Consider the following 17,388-nt stretch of genomic DNA (forward strand, 5'->3'; position numbering starts at 1 on the left):
AGAAGGTGTGTCGGAGAATGACACATAGGAGGTTCACGGGTCTACCATCCAGCAACCGTGAACAACTTACGTGGCCAAGGGAATTGATTTGCTCATCTCTTCTGGATATTTTCTATAAAACCATAAAGAAATTTACCAGTGGGCACTGACTTAATTACTGTCTAGTACTATGCAGGAATCACACAACAATCAATCACATGCCTGGTTGTCAGCTGATCATATATTTTTTACGGACTTAAAAATAATCATTGGTCATCAGCACTTTCCCTTGTGTAAGCAGTGGCCGAGCTGCTGAGAACATGCAAACTATACAGGGACAAACTACCATTACAATCGTTCGTCCCCATAGGAAAGACGACATGTGAATGGAAGTGTAATGAGTGGCGGTCGACATGCGCTATCATCTGCGACTCTCATAGAGAAGATTGTCTGCCTTGTAAAAGTGGCCTTACATTATCTGATAAAATGATAAACCTATAAATCAAGTTATAATGATAGTGGGGCACACTTTTACTTTCACTTCTTCTGTACCAGTCTATAACCTTATTCACATCTTTTGTACTTTATTGTTAGTATTTAGGAATATGTTATTTAAAACTCTTTACTCAAATGAAGATTTAGAAAAATACCGATATTTAATAAATAGATAAATGATATAAATATTGAAAGTTCAATTCAAGCAGAATAAAAGACCATTCAATGCACACGTATATATGTATATACTTAATATAGACACAATAATTTAGGTGCGTCTTCTTTTCTAGGCACTGAGTCTTATCTTCTTCAGACATGAGATGCTTCTGTCCTGCACATCTCCACCAGCTGTGAGTATTCTTCACAGGAGAGCTGAGAAATATATCATAACATTCAGGTTAGCAGCAAATATATATTTGATAATAGGAAATGCACAGGAAAGGTGGGCCGTACATTTTATCTTAGCAGTTACATTTATGTTTTTATATTTTACGGTAGACTATGCCTCCTAGGACGCTCTTACTTTCAAGATTCAGACGTTTTTTGAGCGCACGCCCTTGGAGTGTAAAGGCAATTGGGGAGACTTATTTTCAGCTAATAGATTATGTTACAAAAGATCTAGAATGCATATACATAAATATCAATGTATAAATTATTTATCAATGTATATATTCTATATAAGAGATGCTTACCATCTGTGGGTGGCTGGTGACATGGTCATTTGATGGCTGTGACAATGCTGCAAAGGTTCCTGGATAGTTCTGCAGTGGTCGTACTGGTAACTCGGAGCATTGAGGGAATTCATATGGCATCTGGTAGCTTATTTGTGTGTTTTGGCAGCGAGATCCAACAGCAGTTGATCTTGTTGAAGGTTTATTCTCTTTAGATGCCATAAGAGACATATTCTCTTTTACAGGCTCTGAGCAAAGTGAGGGACTCGTGTCCATGTAGCAACTAATGCTTTGGGCACATTTTGTCCTTTGCTTGAAAGTTTGTCTTCTCTGCTCCAATACTTCTTTATTGAGACCCAGCTGTGCAGACAGATATGAAATATACCGTATGGTCAACTGAAGTGTCTCTATTTTGGTTAAGGTCTTGTCTATTGGAGCTACCGAAGGAGGCAGATATCTTCTGAGGTTCTGCAGAGCTTTGGAGAGGTTCCTCATCCTCATCTTCTCTCTCTCACTTGCACTTTGTCGTTGGGTGTATGGCAGTTTTCCTTTCATCTTCTTCATTTTCTTTTCTGAAGGCTGGATATTCAAGTCCATTGGTTGAGAAGAAGGTATGGAAATGTTACCATATGCGTTCTGTGATGTTGGGTAGCCAATATAAGCTGGGGATAGACCACTAGAGTCTGTGGAAGATGAAGGAGAAAGACTGCTGTATCCCTCAGAGCTGGGATAATTATGCTGGCATACATTGGCCCAGGCCTGGTGCATGCTGTCCTGCTGGTAGAGAGGCACAGAAGAGTTTTCCATGTCTCCTTTTCCTCTCTGAGTCCTTGTGGAATTGTGAGCAAAAGTGTGCAGTCCTGTCTTTATCCAGTCTGTAGAGGTGTGAATTGTCACCTTCAACGCCAGCATCAACACATCAAAGCCTCATGGGGCCCAGTCAAGCTAGGCAGGGGGTCCCTGGGAAGAAGACTTAGTGGAGGAGCAAAGTGAACAAATTCACTCCTACAGGAATGAAATGTAATTCAAACTGTCTGAATATTTTGAAATATATCTATATGGTTTGAAGAATTTATCTGAGAAAGGTTAGAAAACTCCCTCCCATGTGTAATTCCCCATATTGGTGAGAACTGCACTTTTGTTTTTGGATGGAGCTCTCCTCATTGTAAATTTGCTAGAAATAGCCCCTGTAGTGCGATTTTTGCTGAAGACTACACAATATTTGACAACTCGAAATATAGTTAAGTTTTATATAAGGGCTATGGACTTTTTCTACTGAATTTACTGTAATGGAATGGATACAGGATAGTATAATAGGATGTGTGTGAATTCCTAATGCACTTTACAAATAATCTTTTAGAAATTTACTTTTTATACAGTAAGACAAATGAAGTGGCATGTTGAAAAAAGTCCCTTATACACTTTGGTTAAGTGAGTGGAGTGCTAATATTGGAAACGTTTACTACCCATGATGCCAGCAATTGCATCAAGTCAGAGTAAATGGTGCCAACAATGGTTCTTACCAGGAAAGGAAAATAGCAAATATATGATTGACTTGTATTACAACTAGATATTGGCAGCACGGTGGCTCAGTGGTTAGCACTGTTGCTTTGCAGCGCTGGGGTCCTGGGTTCAAATCCCACCAAGGACAACATCTGCAAGGAGTTTGTATGTTCCCCCTGTGTTTGCGTGGGTTTTCTCCAGGTTCTCTGGTTTCTTTCCACACTCCAAAGATATATTGATAGGGAATTTAGATTGTGGACCCCAATGGGGACAGTGATGTCTGTAAAGCACTGTGGAATTAATGGGGTGGAAGTCTTGGGCACTTAGGAGATTGAGCTATTAGCACAGGAACATCATCCTTTCCTTGACACAAATTTAGCGGTTTTTTTTCCGATCATGATTTGTGGTTTTACCAAAAGATCCTTTGTTATCTCAGGTTCTGGTATTTTAATGGGTCATAGCAGGACTTATGAAATGTGGCAAAACACAACCCATCTGAAGCTGACCAAAGACCCAAGTTACTATATTGGATTTTCACAAAAATAAAGTACCGTATTAGACCTTCGTAATTATGCAAATATGACATCAAGCTGTACAATGCCGTTTGAAGAGATTAGGCGCAAGTTTTTTTTTAAAAAAAACTATATAATGGAAATAGATATTCATTACTACAGCTAAGGTAAAAGGTGGGACACCAAGAGCCTGATGCTGGCTATGCACATTGGGCTGCTATCTTAACAGGCACTCCACTTGGAGGAGGGTGATAAGATGTACTTGGCAGTTGCTTATGTCTCTTATCTCAAGAAAAGTAATAGGATTGCCCCAGTGATTGGCCCCATTGAGGGATGTGAAGGGGTAATTAGAATATATCCAGTTAACTCATTAATATAACTTTTATTTTGATGAGAACGCTAAGTCTTGCTCCATTTTTAACTTTTAGGTTTTGATATCCGTGGTAAGTGAATTTTTGGAATCATATTTTAATGATTATTTTAGGCGATCATTTAGGAACATGACCCAGAGAACAACACATGGCCTGATACTGGAGCGGTCATCATCTCCTCGCTTTCAGCAGATACATTCATGCTCAAGGATCATAGAATCATAGAATCATAGAATTATAGAATGGTAGAGTTGGAAGGGACCTCCTGGGTCATCTGGTCCAACCCCCTGCTCAAAGCAGGATTCACTAGATCATCTCAGACAGATGTCTGTCCAGCCTCTGTTTGAAGACGTCCATTGAAGGGGAACTCACCACCTCTCGTGGCAGCCTGTTCCACTCATTAATCACCCTAACTGTCAAAAAGTTTTTTCTAATATCTAATCTGTGTCTCCTCCCATTTAGTTTCATCCCATTGCTTCTAGTCTTTCCTTGTGCAAATGAGAATAAAGATGATCCTTCTACAATGTGACAGCCCTTGACATATTTGTAGACAGCTATTAAGTCTCCTCTCAGTCTTCTTTTTTGCAAGCTAAACATTCCCAAATCCTGCAACCGTTCCTCATAGGACATGGTTTGCAGACTATGATGACAACCATAAATCTTATGATAACAAGCAGAACTTTAGCAATAATGGCCCCTGCACCACAAACGACCTTGCTCCACTTACCTGATAGCATGTTACCATCTCCTTATCATCTTTTTGTAATCATGATGTATCCTTGAATGTGAGTTTACAGATAATGATGTGATCCTTGATTGTAATTAAAAGGTTTGTTTGGTGGAAAGAAGTTTTCACTTATCCACAGGATAGGTGATAACTTATAGATCAGTAGGGGTCCGACTGCTGGGACCCCCACTGATTTCCCAAACAGGGCACATTTATCCCTGTTAGAATGGAGAGACAGTGTGCATGCCTGACCACTGTTCCATTCACTCTTTATGGGATTGCCAAGTGCTGCGGCATTTTCATAAGTCTTTACAGAGAATGAATGGAGTATTTGTGGAGCTCGTGCACCGTCGCTCTATTGTAAGAGAAATGTGCTCTGGTATGATAATAATAACTTGTTTTTACAAAAACAATTATATAGGTAATAATAACTTATTTTTACCATACAAACCCTTTAACTATTAGACATTAGAGTAAATCTGCTAAATTCCTCCAAAAAATAACTATCCATTTCCTCTCACCTAGCCAAATCAGTTCTCATACTTTGCACTGACGAGAGCCAACAGCCCGAAACATCATGTCTGCAAATTAAGATTCTGATTTGGCTATTATCCTAAGTCATATTGCACGACTTGTTAAAGGGTTGATTGTGACTTGTAGGATTGCTGCTTCCAATAGGTGGCGCTATAGAGTTCTAGTCCTCTTCCTCTCTGAAGAGGCAATTTGCATATCCATTTCCTAAGGCTAAGTGCCCATGAAGCAGAAATGCTCCGAATTTTTTCTGCATCTCCCTGGCAGGAAAAACCATACAAGGAGAGTCTCCTCTTCTCCAGACCCGGGTACCATGTGCACATTGAATCGCTTAATATCCACATGTGCACATGTAGTCATGCGGATATTAAGCGATTCAATGCAAGTCAATGGTGGTGATTGCGCCACGTATCCGCAAAAATAATGGACATGCTGCAGATTTTTCCGCAATGATAATCCGCAGCGGAAATTTCCGCAGCATGTGCACAGCACATGCGGATTATCATTGCGGACCATGGGGCACATATTACCAAGCGTTTTTTAAGGGTTTTCGCTACGGAAATTCCGCGGCAAAAACGCTTGTAAAACGCATAGTGGGCACGCAGCCTTACACCAATTTGTTTATTGTTAAATAGTTTTGCTGCAATACATGTTAATTAAAAAATAATGACGCATAAGAAACCATACAAGTGCATCTTTGACCAAAGGTTAGGAAGCACATTCTACTCAATAGTTGACAGCCATACCTCTATTCATGCTGATACATGGAAGGCTGTCAGTCATTCAGAAAAAAGGAGTGTAAAAATCCAACATAGCAAACACAGACATACAAACTTCGGGGTGGGCACCAAAAGAAAAATCAGATGTTTAAAAATAGTGGAAGGGCAAAAAGGGTAAAATAAACCCTAGTATCTGAACCAGGTAGATATGTGTCAAAAGTAAAGATAAATACTGAAGATCAATATGGGACACATATAACAAGGTGTATTAACAGTGCCAACACTATTTATAAGTACCAATAAATACAAGTACATATATAAAATGCAATAGTGCAAATAATATTCAGGACAAATGATCAACAAAGGACATTGATGCTCACCCTCCAACAACCCATGTTGTGTTTGGAGCATCATACTGTGTGAGGGGATGTCTGGGCATCATACTTTGTGTGAGGTCAATGGTGGTATCATACTGTGTGGGAGTGACTGGTTGCATAATATAGTGTGTGAGGATATCATACTGTCTTTGGGGGCATCATACTGTGTGAGGGGAGCTCTCGATCAAGGTACATTTATACTTAAAAAGAACCTGACAGCTGATACATGCTGCCCAATCCACAGGCAGCATTTATTAGACACTGGTTATAGGAACTCAGCTAGGTACGTTTGACTCTGAAACGTTTCAGATAAAAACATGCTTTAAAAGCTGCCGGGGACTGAGCCTCGCTGTAGACTAGTCGGACAGACGTGTCCTGGCAGCTTTTCACAGCCATTGGACCTGGAGTGACAGGTCTCCGACTACATTCATGTACAGGAAGAGACCTATCAACTTCAGGGCAGCGTGCAGGGAGAAGCTGCCGGGGACTCTCCTGTCTCTTGTGTGGCTTGGCCCTCGGAGGCTACTAAACTATGTTCAGAGTTAAACATATATGGCTGAAATCCATGCTGTCCCTGGATTGGGCAACATGTATCAGCTGCCAGATTCCCTCTAAGTGAAGCAAATTAATAGATCATTATTATTATTATTATTATTATGAGTTCAGAATGTTGTTTCGGACCTATTAGTCAGTTTGTTTCATAAATACTTAGAATACAGCAATAAGTACTAAAATGTAACTTTTAATAACTATCGTTAAAATATCAAAAAATATAAAGATGCATAATAAGGAGGCACTTGAAGGAAAATGGGCTGCATGGTCGAGTCGCCAGAAGAAAGCCATTACTGCACAAATGTCACAAAGTATCTCGCCTACAATACGCCAAACAGCACAGAGACAAGCCTCAAAACTTCTGGAACAAGGTTATTTGGAGTGATGAGACCAAAATTGAACTTTTTGGCCACAACCATAAACGTTACATTTGGAGAGAGGTCATCAAGGCCTATGATGAAAGGAACACCATTCCTACAGTAAAGCACGGAGGTGGATCACTGATGTTTTGGAGATGTGTGAGTTACAAAGGCACAGGAAACTTGGTAAAAGTTGAAGGACAGATGAATGCAGCACGTTATCAGCCTGGAAGCTGCGCATGGACATTCCAACATGACAACGATCCAAAACACAAAACCAAGTTGACCTGTCATTGGCTACAGCAGAACAAAGTGAAGGTTCTGGAGTGGCCATCTCAGTCTCCTGACCTCAATATCATTGAGCCACTCTGGGCAGATCTCAAGCGCGCAGTTCATGCTAGACAGCCCAGGAATTTACAGGAACTGGAGGCTTTTTGCCAAGAAGAATGGGCTGCTTTATCATCTGAGAAAATAAAGAACCTCATCGACAACTACCACAAAAGCCTTCAAGCTGTCATTGATGTTAGAGGGGGCTATACATGGTATTAAGAACTGGGGTATGTGAACTTTTGATCAGGGTCATTTGGATGTTTTTGGTTGTCATTAAGATTTAAAAAGAGAAAACACAGTAGTTTGACAATAAATGGCTTCACCCAACCAATAACCATGAGTGGAGAAAAAAGTTTTTTGTTATCATACATATTCTCTGAAACAAGGCCAAGAAAGGAAAAATTCTGCTGGGGTATGTAAACTTTTGAGCACAACTGTATACATTGAACTTTTACCAACAGGTGTGCTGGCCCATTTTTTGTCGGTTTTCCTGTGGTTCCCAAGATATTAGACGAATATGGAAATAAAAATGGGAAGTTTGACAGTATGTCAATACATTTAGGATGTTATAAAGAACATAACCGCACATTGTCACATACAGGCACAATAATAGTACGAAATGCATTTTCTGTTTATTGCAACATTAATTTTATTTGATAACACAATTTAGAGTCGAATCTGATATATTGTAACTTTTGTTACATTATTGTTGAAATCATAGTGAGGGAAATTTAATGAAGACTACTGTACTTTAACTCTGATTCTTAATAAAAAGCATGTTGATGTCAGGTGCGTGTGCCTCTTAACAAATTTAGTGCATTGCTTTCTGTGCATGCGCTACAAATCCAAATCTACGACATTCATTCATGGGCTGGTGTAAATTTGCACTATAATTTACACAACCTTCTGGCATAAACATTTGTCAGGCATCGTGTGGCCCTGCCTCCTTTCACTAATCTTTGCCCATTTTTTAGAAAATTGATATGAGCAGTGGTGAAATGATGGTGTACATGTGGCTTGCATCATTTGTGACTTTTTTTATGCCAGATAACTGGTGTAATTGCATTGTTAAATCTTCTTTTGTAGTTGTACACAATGAAAGCTCAACAAATTATTGTAGTTTTACTGCAACTTTTGCAACAGTTTTCTGCATTTTCATGGTAATTGTGATAGAAAACGTGACTTGGTCTCACAGTCTAAGTATACTCAAAAGCCAAAGATGATGTGCCAGTAGTGCCCTTAGCGTTTCATTCTTGTGTAATACAGTAAATCATTGCTCTGTAACTGGTTATGTCAGTGTCCATCAAAGGGTCCTGGGAAAATGCACAGAGGTGCCCCTTACCATTTACAGCTGCTCTAGGAAGGTTCACAGTATACCAGGACGTTCCCACACTAAAGAGACCAAAAGGTGGCCAATTTGCCTCCTTTGGTGACAAATTCTTTAACCATGGGTAAAATGTGGAGGCTTGACAATATAATTCTCATCAGTTTCGTAGTGGCCTTATTAGCCATCTTTAGCAAGTATTTTCTTTGGATGTTTTGCCTTCTCCCACATGGAGCACATAAACCTTTTGTTTGTTCTTTCAGGAAAGCTGAAGGACAACTTTATATTATAAAGTGTATACATATGAATGCACTTTCTTTTTAGTATAGATGTCAGCTCATGGATGGAGCTCTTAGCACTTGGCCATTCTCTGTAAACTAATATTTCAGAGGCAACCACCTACATTGCCCATTCAAAGACCCCACACATCCCAGGCTCCATTGTCATTGATAATGTACATGAGGAGTACAAACAGTGCATTTATTGCTGCACATTATTAGTATTCATACATTAATATCCATACCGTACATTTTAACATTTTCCTCCAGTGAAAGATTTGATATAGGCTGACACTTTTGAGAGTATAGTTGCCATGAAACATAAGCCCATGAGATCAGTTTGTATGTTCTTCCCGTGTTTGCGTGGGTTTCCTCCGGGTGAGCCCCAATGGAGACAGTGATGATTATGTTTGAAAAGTGTCATGGAAATTAATGATGCTATATAAGTGAGTAAAAAAATAAATCATCTATTATCTAGTACCACTGTGATGTCATGGTTTTTAATAGACCTAGGGAATGTTCCTGCGTGCCAAATCCAATGCAGAAATTTCCACTGTGGAAAATCCGCAGAGCTTTTTGCCACTTGTGGAAATGCTGTTGTTTTGCTGCACAATTTATATAGTAACGGGTGAAAACCATGGAAACGGGCATGCTTCTAATCTCAAATCTGCAGCGTCAGTAAATTTAGTCTGCAGAATTTCTCTGCATTGTGTGAATGCGATTTTCAACAATCTGTTTCGCAATTCTGTTTCAATAATTCATTATTAATTTTTCACATGGAAATTCCAGATGGAAAATCTGCTACGTAAACGGCATGTGGGAACACACCCTAAGGTTGCGTTTATATTGGCTAATGGCGGCTGTTAAACAGCCGCTGATCAGCGACATGAATGCCAATCGGCAGTCGTTTAATATCCATGGGCACTCTGGAGCATTTAGCTTGAGGGACACATGGTTGCACAGGCCCATTAGTATAGCTGTATTTTAAGCTCTGTATGTGAATTTTTGGCAATATGTGTGGCCCCTTTTCTTTTCTGCCCTTTCATCCTGTTTATCCCACAGTGATACTTGCCGTATTTTAGGTAATCTCTGGGTCACCGGTGCTGCACCATGAGCCGGTTCTGGAAGATTCTGTCAAGTTTAAACTGATGATTCTTTCAAGTTTAAGCGGTAAGACCATTTTCCTACACACTAGTAAATGGGTCTCAGTAGCTGGAAGATTTTGGATTTAAATAGCCCAGCTTCGGCGCAGTTCGCAGTGAGCAAGTCACAAGCGCTGATGTAAGATCTCATCAGACAGATGATCCAGAAGACTGGAAGGGGTTGACGACAAAGACTGGCTAAGAGGATGCCTGAGGGAGCCTGAGCCACCAGCAGATGAAGAGGACATGTCGGCACTTGAAAAAGCGATTCTGGAAGATATAGCGACTTAAGCAGTGACACAAAAAGTGAATCCAGAAGATCTGGAAGACGCGGTGTCGGAATATGAAAATGAAGAGGAAGAGCAGAGGCCACTCAAAAGGAAGACGAGGAGCTGCAAGGTCTATTCACCACCACATAGTGCTCAGAGTAGCGGCACCGGAAGAAGAAGGTGGGTGGAAGAGGCCACTGCAGATCATAGAACCAGAGTCAAGCAGAAATTGTACCAGTGTCCATGGAATCAATCAGCGTCCATCCAGCCTGGGGTCCGTAAGTTGTACAGAGGAGAAGCTACAAGTGACAACTTCAGAAGCAGCAGGAAGCAGACCAGTCGAACCTTGCCTCTGGCTGAGGCTTGTAGTGCCAAAGATGTAGAGCAGTACCCAGCTACAGAAGTACCTTTAGTGGGTGAGAACATCATCTATGTCTCCCAGTCTACTCCATATGTTAAGCCCATACCCCCGGTAATACAGATGTTATAGTTGGTTTTATTCAGCTATTTTCAGATTTTATGGCCAGGTTTATCGAGTCTAATTCAGCTTCTGGTGTTTGGGGTAAACCTACCAGTTCAGCTCTTACTGTTTCTACTCTTTCTCCTCATGTTAATGTTAATGATAGAGGTTCTGGTATAGTTGAAACTTGTGTTTAAAAAAGCTCTTCCCTGTAAGTTATCACTGCTAAATTTTCATTTAAGTTCCAGTATAAATGATAATATTTGGAGGAATGGATACATTGATTTATTATCTCTACTAGCTTCCTTTTATATTATTCATGATGAAAAAAGACGAAAAAGGTGATTCAGAGGAGAGGAAGTATATTATACCAAGGTCTTTTAATATCTGTCTCCAAGCTTTTTGTATCTATTAATTTGTTTTTAAGGAGAATTATCCAGATAAATGATGTGACCCTTCAACATGTCGATATTGTTCTGGTGGTGTGGTGAAATTATCATCAGATATTTAGGCAAAAATTTACAGTTTACCCGTTCACTGAAGTCGAACGAATGATGTTTAGATTACAAGAAGTGAAGTTGAATGAGATTAGTCTAGATTAATGACAATGATAACCAAGAAGAAGCTAACTTTGAAAGAAATACACGCATTGTTAGACCTTGTTATCAAAGGCTAAATATGTTGAAGGAAAGAAAAATGATTTAGCTGACTTCTTTTATTGTTGCCAGCAGAAGACATTTTGGAAATTGGCACCAGATGCAGATCAAGAGGGGATCCCTATCCACGCATTTATGGGACTCGGTTTGGGACTGATAGATGAAAACATCAACAAATCGGAGGCTCCTAGAACATGGGCTGATTATTCAACTGCGGGGCGAGATTGGATCTTGTTCTGTTACTCAATTAATGTAGCTTATTATCATAATGATGTAAGTGTGGATTTTGTCACATATTTGTGATTTAATGCAAAGGCAATTTTTTTTGATAAGTTTGAGTTACGCTTGTTTAGAACAGCTTTTGTTTTAACTTTTTTTGCAGCTTTGAGTATAAGTGAATTGGTTGCAGAAACGAAATCAGTTCCTTCTGGGTTGGCGTTGAATAATGTATTCTTGGAGCAGTCATCTGTGGCAATTTTATGTAGGAAGTCAAAGACAGATGAGTGCTGTAGGGGTTTTTGGATTAGATTGAATGGATCTTTTCTTCATTCAGTAGCTATGTTAAAAGTTGGCGTGTTATAAGACCAACTGTTAAGGGTCTTTTTTTGTTGCATAAGGATTTGTTTCCTTTAACAAAATTCCAATGTAACTCGGTTTTAAAGAAATGCTTAATTTTATTGAATTTAGGTGTTTGCAACATTTCACTCAATCAGGATTTGCGTAGCAACAAAAACGGGTAGATTGGGGCTGGATGAGGCTGTTAGGCTAGGATCACACAACCAATTTTCTCTCATCAGAGAAAATCAGTTTGATCAGAGTGGGATCCAATTTTCTCAGATTTTCTCGGATGTGGAGAATAAAAAAATAAAAATTCTCCATATTCTTCTCCATTCTGTCAGTCTGTGAAAATCGTCTGAGTGTGGTCCGAGTTTTTCCATGGTCCTATAGTCCTATAGACTTGAATGGCCGAATTGATGCGATAATTGGATGCAACTCGTGCATGCTGCGTTTTTTTTTTTCCTTGGACCAACTTGGTCCGTGGAAAAAAATCGGACATGTGCACGGCCCCATAGAATGACATGGGGACAAGTGCTATCCGTCAAAATGACGAATAGCTCTCCTCCGATTTTTATGAGTTTTATTTTTATAAGATAGTCTTGAATTGTTAATTGATTAATTAATATATTATTTTCTTTAGGTAACCATTTAGTCATCTAGATTGCAGACCACTCCTTTATTTATTGGGCCAAGAAGAGAGATTCATGGAGAAGTTATTCTGCAAATTTGGTATTTGATAAGGTTTGCATTACATTTTGGTGAGGTGTCAGAGGATTACAATGGGAGCAATTATTAAGGAGCTAAAATCGTTGAGTTCTAAATGGCCTAATCCTGATTTAATTAGTTACTGGGAGACAATGACATTGGGATAATTAAGACATTAGGTTTGTTATGGGAAATGAAGAATGATTTGCCTCCTAAAATTCTTCCTTTGTCTTTTCCGAAGTGGCCTGAAGGTTAGCTTGGTCAGGAAAAGAGCTTTTATTTATGGAAAAAATAGAAGAAGAATTAACTGGGGCAAGGAAAAATTCCTACTATTGTTATGGGAATTTTCATACAGACATGTAGATATCGAGGGTTTCATCGATGGTTTTTATAGAAAGGATAAAATGCATTTTTCTGTTGATAGAAATGATAATTTTAATATTGATTTACAGAATGCTACTGAAAGAGGGTTGCAATTACTTTTAGGGGGGTTATGACACTTTGAGTCATGATTTGAAGGTATAGTCATCCAGCTAGAGCTGGGTGCACTTGGTCTAATTTAATGGCCAAACTTAATTCATTGTTTTTTATTTATTTGATTGATTATTTATTACTAATTAATTTTTTTCTTGGTTTTTATTGTTAAATAAAATTATCTTTTGGTAACCGTTAATAAACATCATGGTCATTTCATCCAATAATTGTGTTTTGTTTCTTTATTTATTAGTTTAATGTTTTTTATTGTAGTTTAGGCTTGTGCTACCTTGATGGTTAATAGGACTGTAATTGGCAGCATGTCCTGTTTATAAAGAACTATTTGCTGCCGAGAATGATATTTTTTTTAAGTTTCATCAGGAAACGGAGGTTCCTAGGAGCACTCATTCTCAATAATCGGACAGTATAAATGCACCATTGCACAAAATGTAATTTAATCACTATGGTTCTCAGAGTCTAATATGCATAGGTGTTGAAAGGAGACCACCTCCATCAGCTTAACATGCCATAGTAACAGGTAGGGCACTAAAGGCCCCCAGACAAATTACACTAATGTTGACTGAACCCGCCAATATCAACGGGTTTGGCCAATTGTCTAATCTATTTTGGCATTGGCCGACTGATAGTCTTGGGGAGATGTCAATCATGCATGTCTGATTTCGGACTGCCGATCACATTGTTCTCCTGAATATATGCCCCCGGCAGATGTATCTACCGGAGGCTTTCTCATAGAGAACACAGGCACGCTCAGCTGAATAAGTGTTTCTGTGTATAGGAGAGTCAGCTGAGATGGCTGGTGGCCAAATGAGCAGCAGACACATCATTCATCCGACAGCCATCTAATGTGTATGGCCATCTTAAATGTGGTAGGGTACTAAGTGGAGTACCCCATTTAGTAACTGAACATGACCTAAGAGATTGTATAAGAAGAGGGCAGACAATTTATCTGTTAACACATTCAGTCTTCCCCATAACAGGATTTCTCCCAGACAGGAACTAGTTATCTCTGTCTGTCAAAGTGAGTGGAGTCCTATCAGATTACAGAGAAGTTTAGACATCAAATACAAGATTACAACAGATCACCGTGAGATCCTTGCATTTCAAACATTGACAGTCACAGATTGACAGGAATGAAAGTTATTAGCAGCCCATTTCACAAATAACTGCTGTTCATTAGTGTGCTGGAGTTCATTTCCAGATCCTCTCGAACTCTTAAAATGCACAGAGCCTATGTAATTGTGTACTGGCATCCTAGTGCAAATTCCCTGTAACACCTGGGCTCTATGCCCAGGGTGAGGAGCTCTCCAGCAGGCAGACTAGTTTGCAATGCACAGTGAGTTAATGCCACGGGTAAGTATATAAGTAGCATTTTATATACGATATCAGTAGGTTAAACATAGCAATTGTGCAATTCTACCCAAATGTAATAGGAAGGGGTTTTAAAAGTGGAAATCTGTTTCTGATGCCCTGGGCAGGTATATTCTCAAGTATATAAACAAAGAAGCAGCCTCACCATGTCCTATTTATATGACTCAGTCCGTCTTACAATGTTGTGGGTCTCCAAACAGTAGCCGTGACTTACGGCTTCACATAAGAAAATAATTTTGGTGAGTCCCAAAAATAATTAAAATCCTCAATTTATTACAAAATAATTTAAAAGATCATACAGGTTGGGAATACATCTCAACGCGCTTCTGGCGAAAAAGTGAATAAGGGCTTTTTGCCAGAAATGCGTTGAGATGTATTCCCAACCTGTATGATCTTTTAAATTATTTTGTAATAAAGTGAGGATTTTAATTATTTTTGGGACTCGCCAAAATTATTTTCTTATATTCTCAAGTAGTAGCAGAATAAACACTACAATCTTGTACTTGATCCTTAGTTCTCACCCGTGCAGAACGTTTCAGTGTTTTTAGCACTATACTCATAACTTGAAATTTTGAATGGATACTTATTGGGATTAGTCAGTAATGAGATAATTAAATCACTGGGAACGCTCAATGGTGCGATATCATAAAATAAGCAATAAAAGAGAAACTTCAAGGTGTCCTCGCACCCTATATGGCTGCAGCTCCCACTTGTGGAACTCGCTCAGCTTCTAATCAATGTGATGGCATGGGTGCAATAATACATGGGGTTTATCGAAGTGCTGCCAGATAGAAGAAACCTGATCTGTTTTTGTCCTGTTATGATAAACCTGATCGGGTTCAAAACGTGTTGTACGATTTATCTAATATTACATTTTTATGTTTCATTGGAGAAGGTTTTTGCCCTATTGGCAGCCATACAGTCAGCACGCTCTGGCCCTTGTGTGCTGCTCCATAGTCAAAATACAGACTACTATAAATGGCTGACAACTTTTAATGTTATATCTGAAGGGCAAATGCACAGAATTGTAGTACATTGAGCCCCTAACAAGGTTATTAGCAAATTACTTCTCTTTGTAAAGAAAGCAATAACAGTGATGACTATTTTAAGGGTCTACAATTCAGCTCTTTCCATTATATACAATGGATGTTCCAAAAATATGTGAGGACTTTACAGGTAAGTGCATAACAATGGGGGCCTTTGCTTATTCTCATTCACTCCTACACCTAAAATGACATAAACAACAAGTGCTTGCATTGTATTTGATTACTTTTTATTGAAATTAACCCTAGAACGCATGACCATAAAAATCTACACTTTCAAATACCTGGGGCCTTTTAGGCCCGTGTGCAAATAACATGGAATAACTCAAACAAAAATGACAAACAACTATATACCTGAGGAATACCTAGAGTTTCAAAATTCTAACTAAAGTAATCTTGCAGAAAATAGAAAACAATTAACAGGGCGAGCCTGCGAGGCCCCAGGTATGCTTTCTAGGGTTAACATACAATACAATTTTATTGCACAGTAACATACAATTTAAATTCTTTACCATTTCTGAGCTGTTGGGTCCTGGGTATCTCCATGTCACAGCAGAGCGATGAAGTCACTAATAGTGATATATTATTACTGTGATGTCCTCCACCTGCATGAGTGACAGCAGGTAAATAGAAATCTAGGTACCGGTGATGTAACAACTGGGTCATCTTTAACCCCTTAATAACATTTGACGTACTAATACGCGTCTGTGCCCTGGGACTTAAGAGCCAGACCCGTATTAGTACGTCATGGCGATCGCGCGTGCACACAGGCTGTGCGGGCGCGATCGCCGCCGGGTGTCAGCTGATTGTCACAGCTGACACCCGGTACTATGTGCAGGGAGCGGTCCTGCACCGCTCCCAGCATATTAACCCCCGCTATGCTGCGATCGAAGTCGATCGAAAACGATCGCGGCATTGCGGGGGCAAGGGGAGGTGATCGGCGATACTCACCTCCTCTTCCGGCTTCCAGCGCAGACTGCAGCGGCTTCCCGGGTGTTGCCATGACGACCCGATGTCGTCATGACAACATCCGGGTCACCAGAGAGCAGGAAGATTGCTTGGACATGCGCAGTGCATCTCCAAGCAATCTTAACACTGTGCACTTCTGACAGCCTGCATGGCATAGGGATGGTGCTCCATTCCTATGCCATGCAGGCGATCAGAAAAAAAAAAGTGAAAGTCCCAGAGTGGGACAAAGTAATAAGGTGTACAAACTGTCTGAAAGTGGAAAAAAAAAAAAAAAATGTGCAAAAATATTATAAAAAAATAAAAAAAATAATACACCAAAAATAAAAATATAATGTACCCATCAATAAATATTATTATAAAAAAAATAAAAAAAAAACAATAAAAGTACACATATTTGGTATCGCCGCGTCCGGAACAGCCTGACCTATAAAATTGTCCCACTAGTTAACCCCTTCAGTGAACACGGTAAAAAAAAAAAAAAAAAAACGCAGCAAAAAACAATGCTTTATCACCATACCGCCAAACAAAAAGTGGAATAACACGCGATCAAAAAGACGCATATAAATAAAAATGATACCGCTGAAAACGTCATCTCGTCCCACAAAAAACAAGCCGCCATACAGCTCCATCAGCCGAAAAATAAAAAAGTTTCAGCTCTCAGAATAAAGCGATGCTAAAAAATATTTTTTTCTATAAAATAGCTTTTATTGTGTATAAGCGCCAAAACATAGAAAAATTATACAAATGTGGTACCGCTGTAAACGTACTGACCCGAAGAATAAAGCTACCTCATCAATTTTACCACACGCGGAACAGAATAAAAAAAAAAAAAAAAAAAACAATTCCTGAATTGTTGGTTTTTGTTTATTCTGCCTCCCAAAAATCGGAATAGAAAGCGATCAAAAAATGTCACGTGCCTGAAAATGGCACCAATAACAACGTCAAGTCATCCCGCAAAAAACGAGCCGTCACATGACTGTCTGCCAAAATCTGGA

At 39.3% G+C, this 17,388-nt stretch overlaps 1 protein-coding gene across 1 annotated transcript; it reads right to left on the reverse strand.

Moving 5' to 3' along the window:
• Positions 1-999: 999 nt before the first annotated feature.
• LOC141167303 (uncharacterized) lies at positions 1,000-1,952 on the reverse strand. Its single transcript, XM_073654730.1, has 2 exons — positions 1,167-1,952; positions 1,000-1,068 (listed from the first exon to the last, which is right to left on the reverse strand). The coding sequence occupies exons 1-2, from the start codon at positions 1,950-1,952 to the stop codon at positions 1,000-1,002; spliced, it is 855 nt and encodes a 284-aa protein (XP_073510831.1).
• Between the last annotated feature and the right edge of the window lie 15,436 nt (positions 1,953-17,388).

The sequence above is a fragment of the Phyllobates terribilis genome, unplaced genomic scaffold (assembly GCF_046119375.1).
Source record: "Phyllobates terribilis strain yellow unplaced genomic scaffold, ASM4611937v1 Scaffold_11__3_contigs__length_659146591, whole genome shotgun sequence".
NCBI lineage: Eukaryota > Metazoa > Chordata > Amphibia > Anura > Dendrobatidae > Phyllobates > Phyllobates terribilis.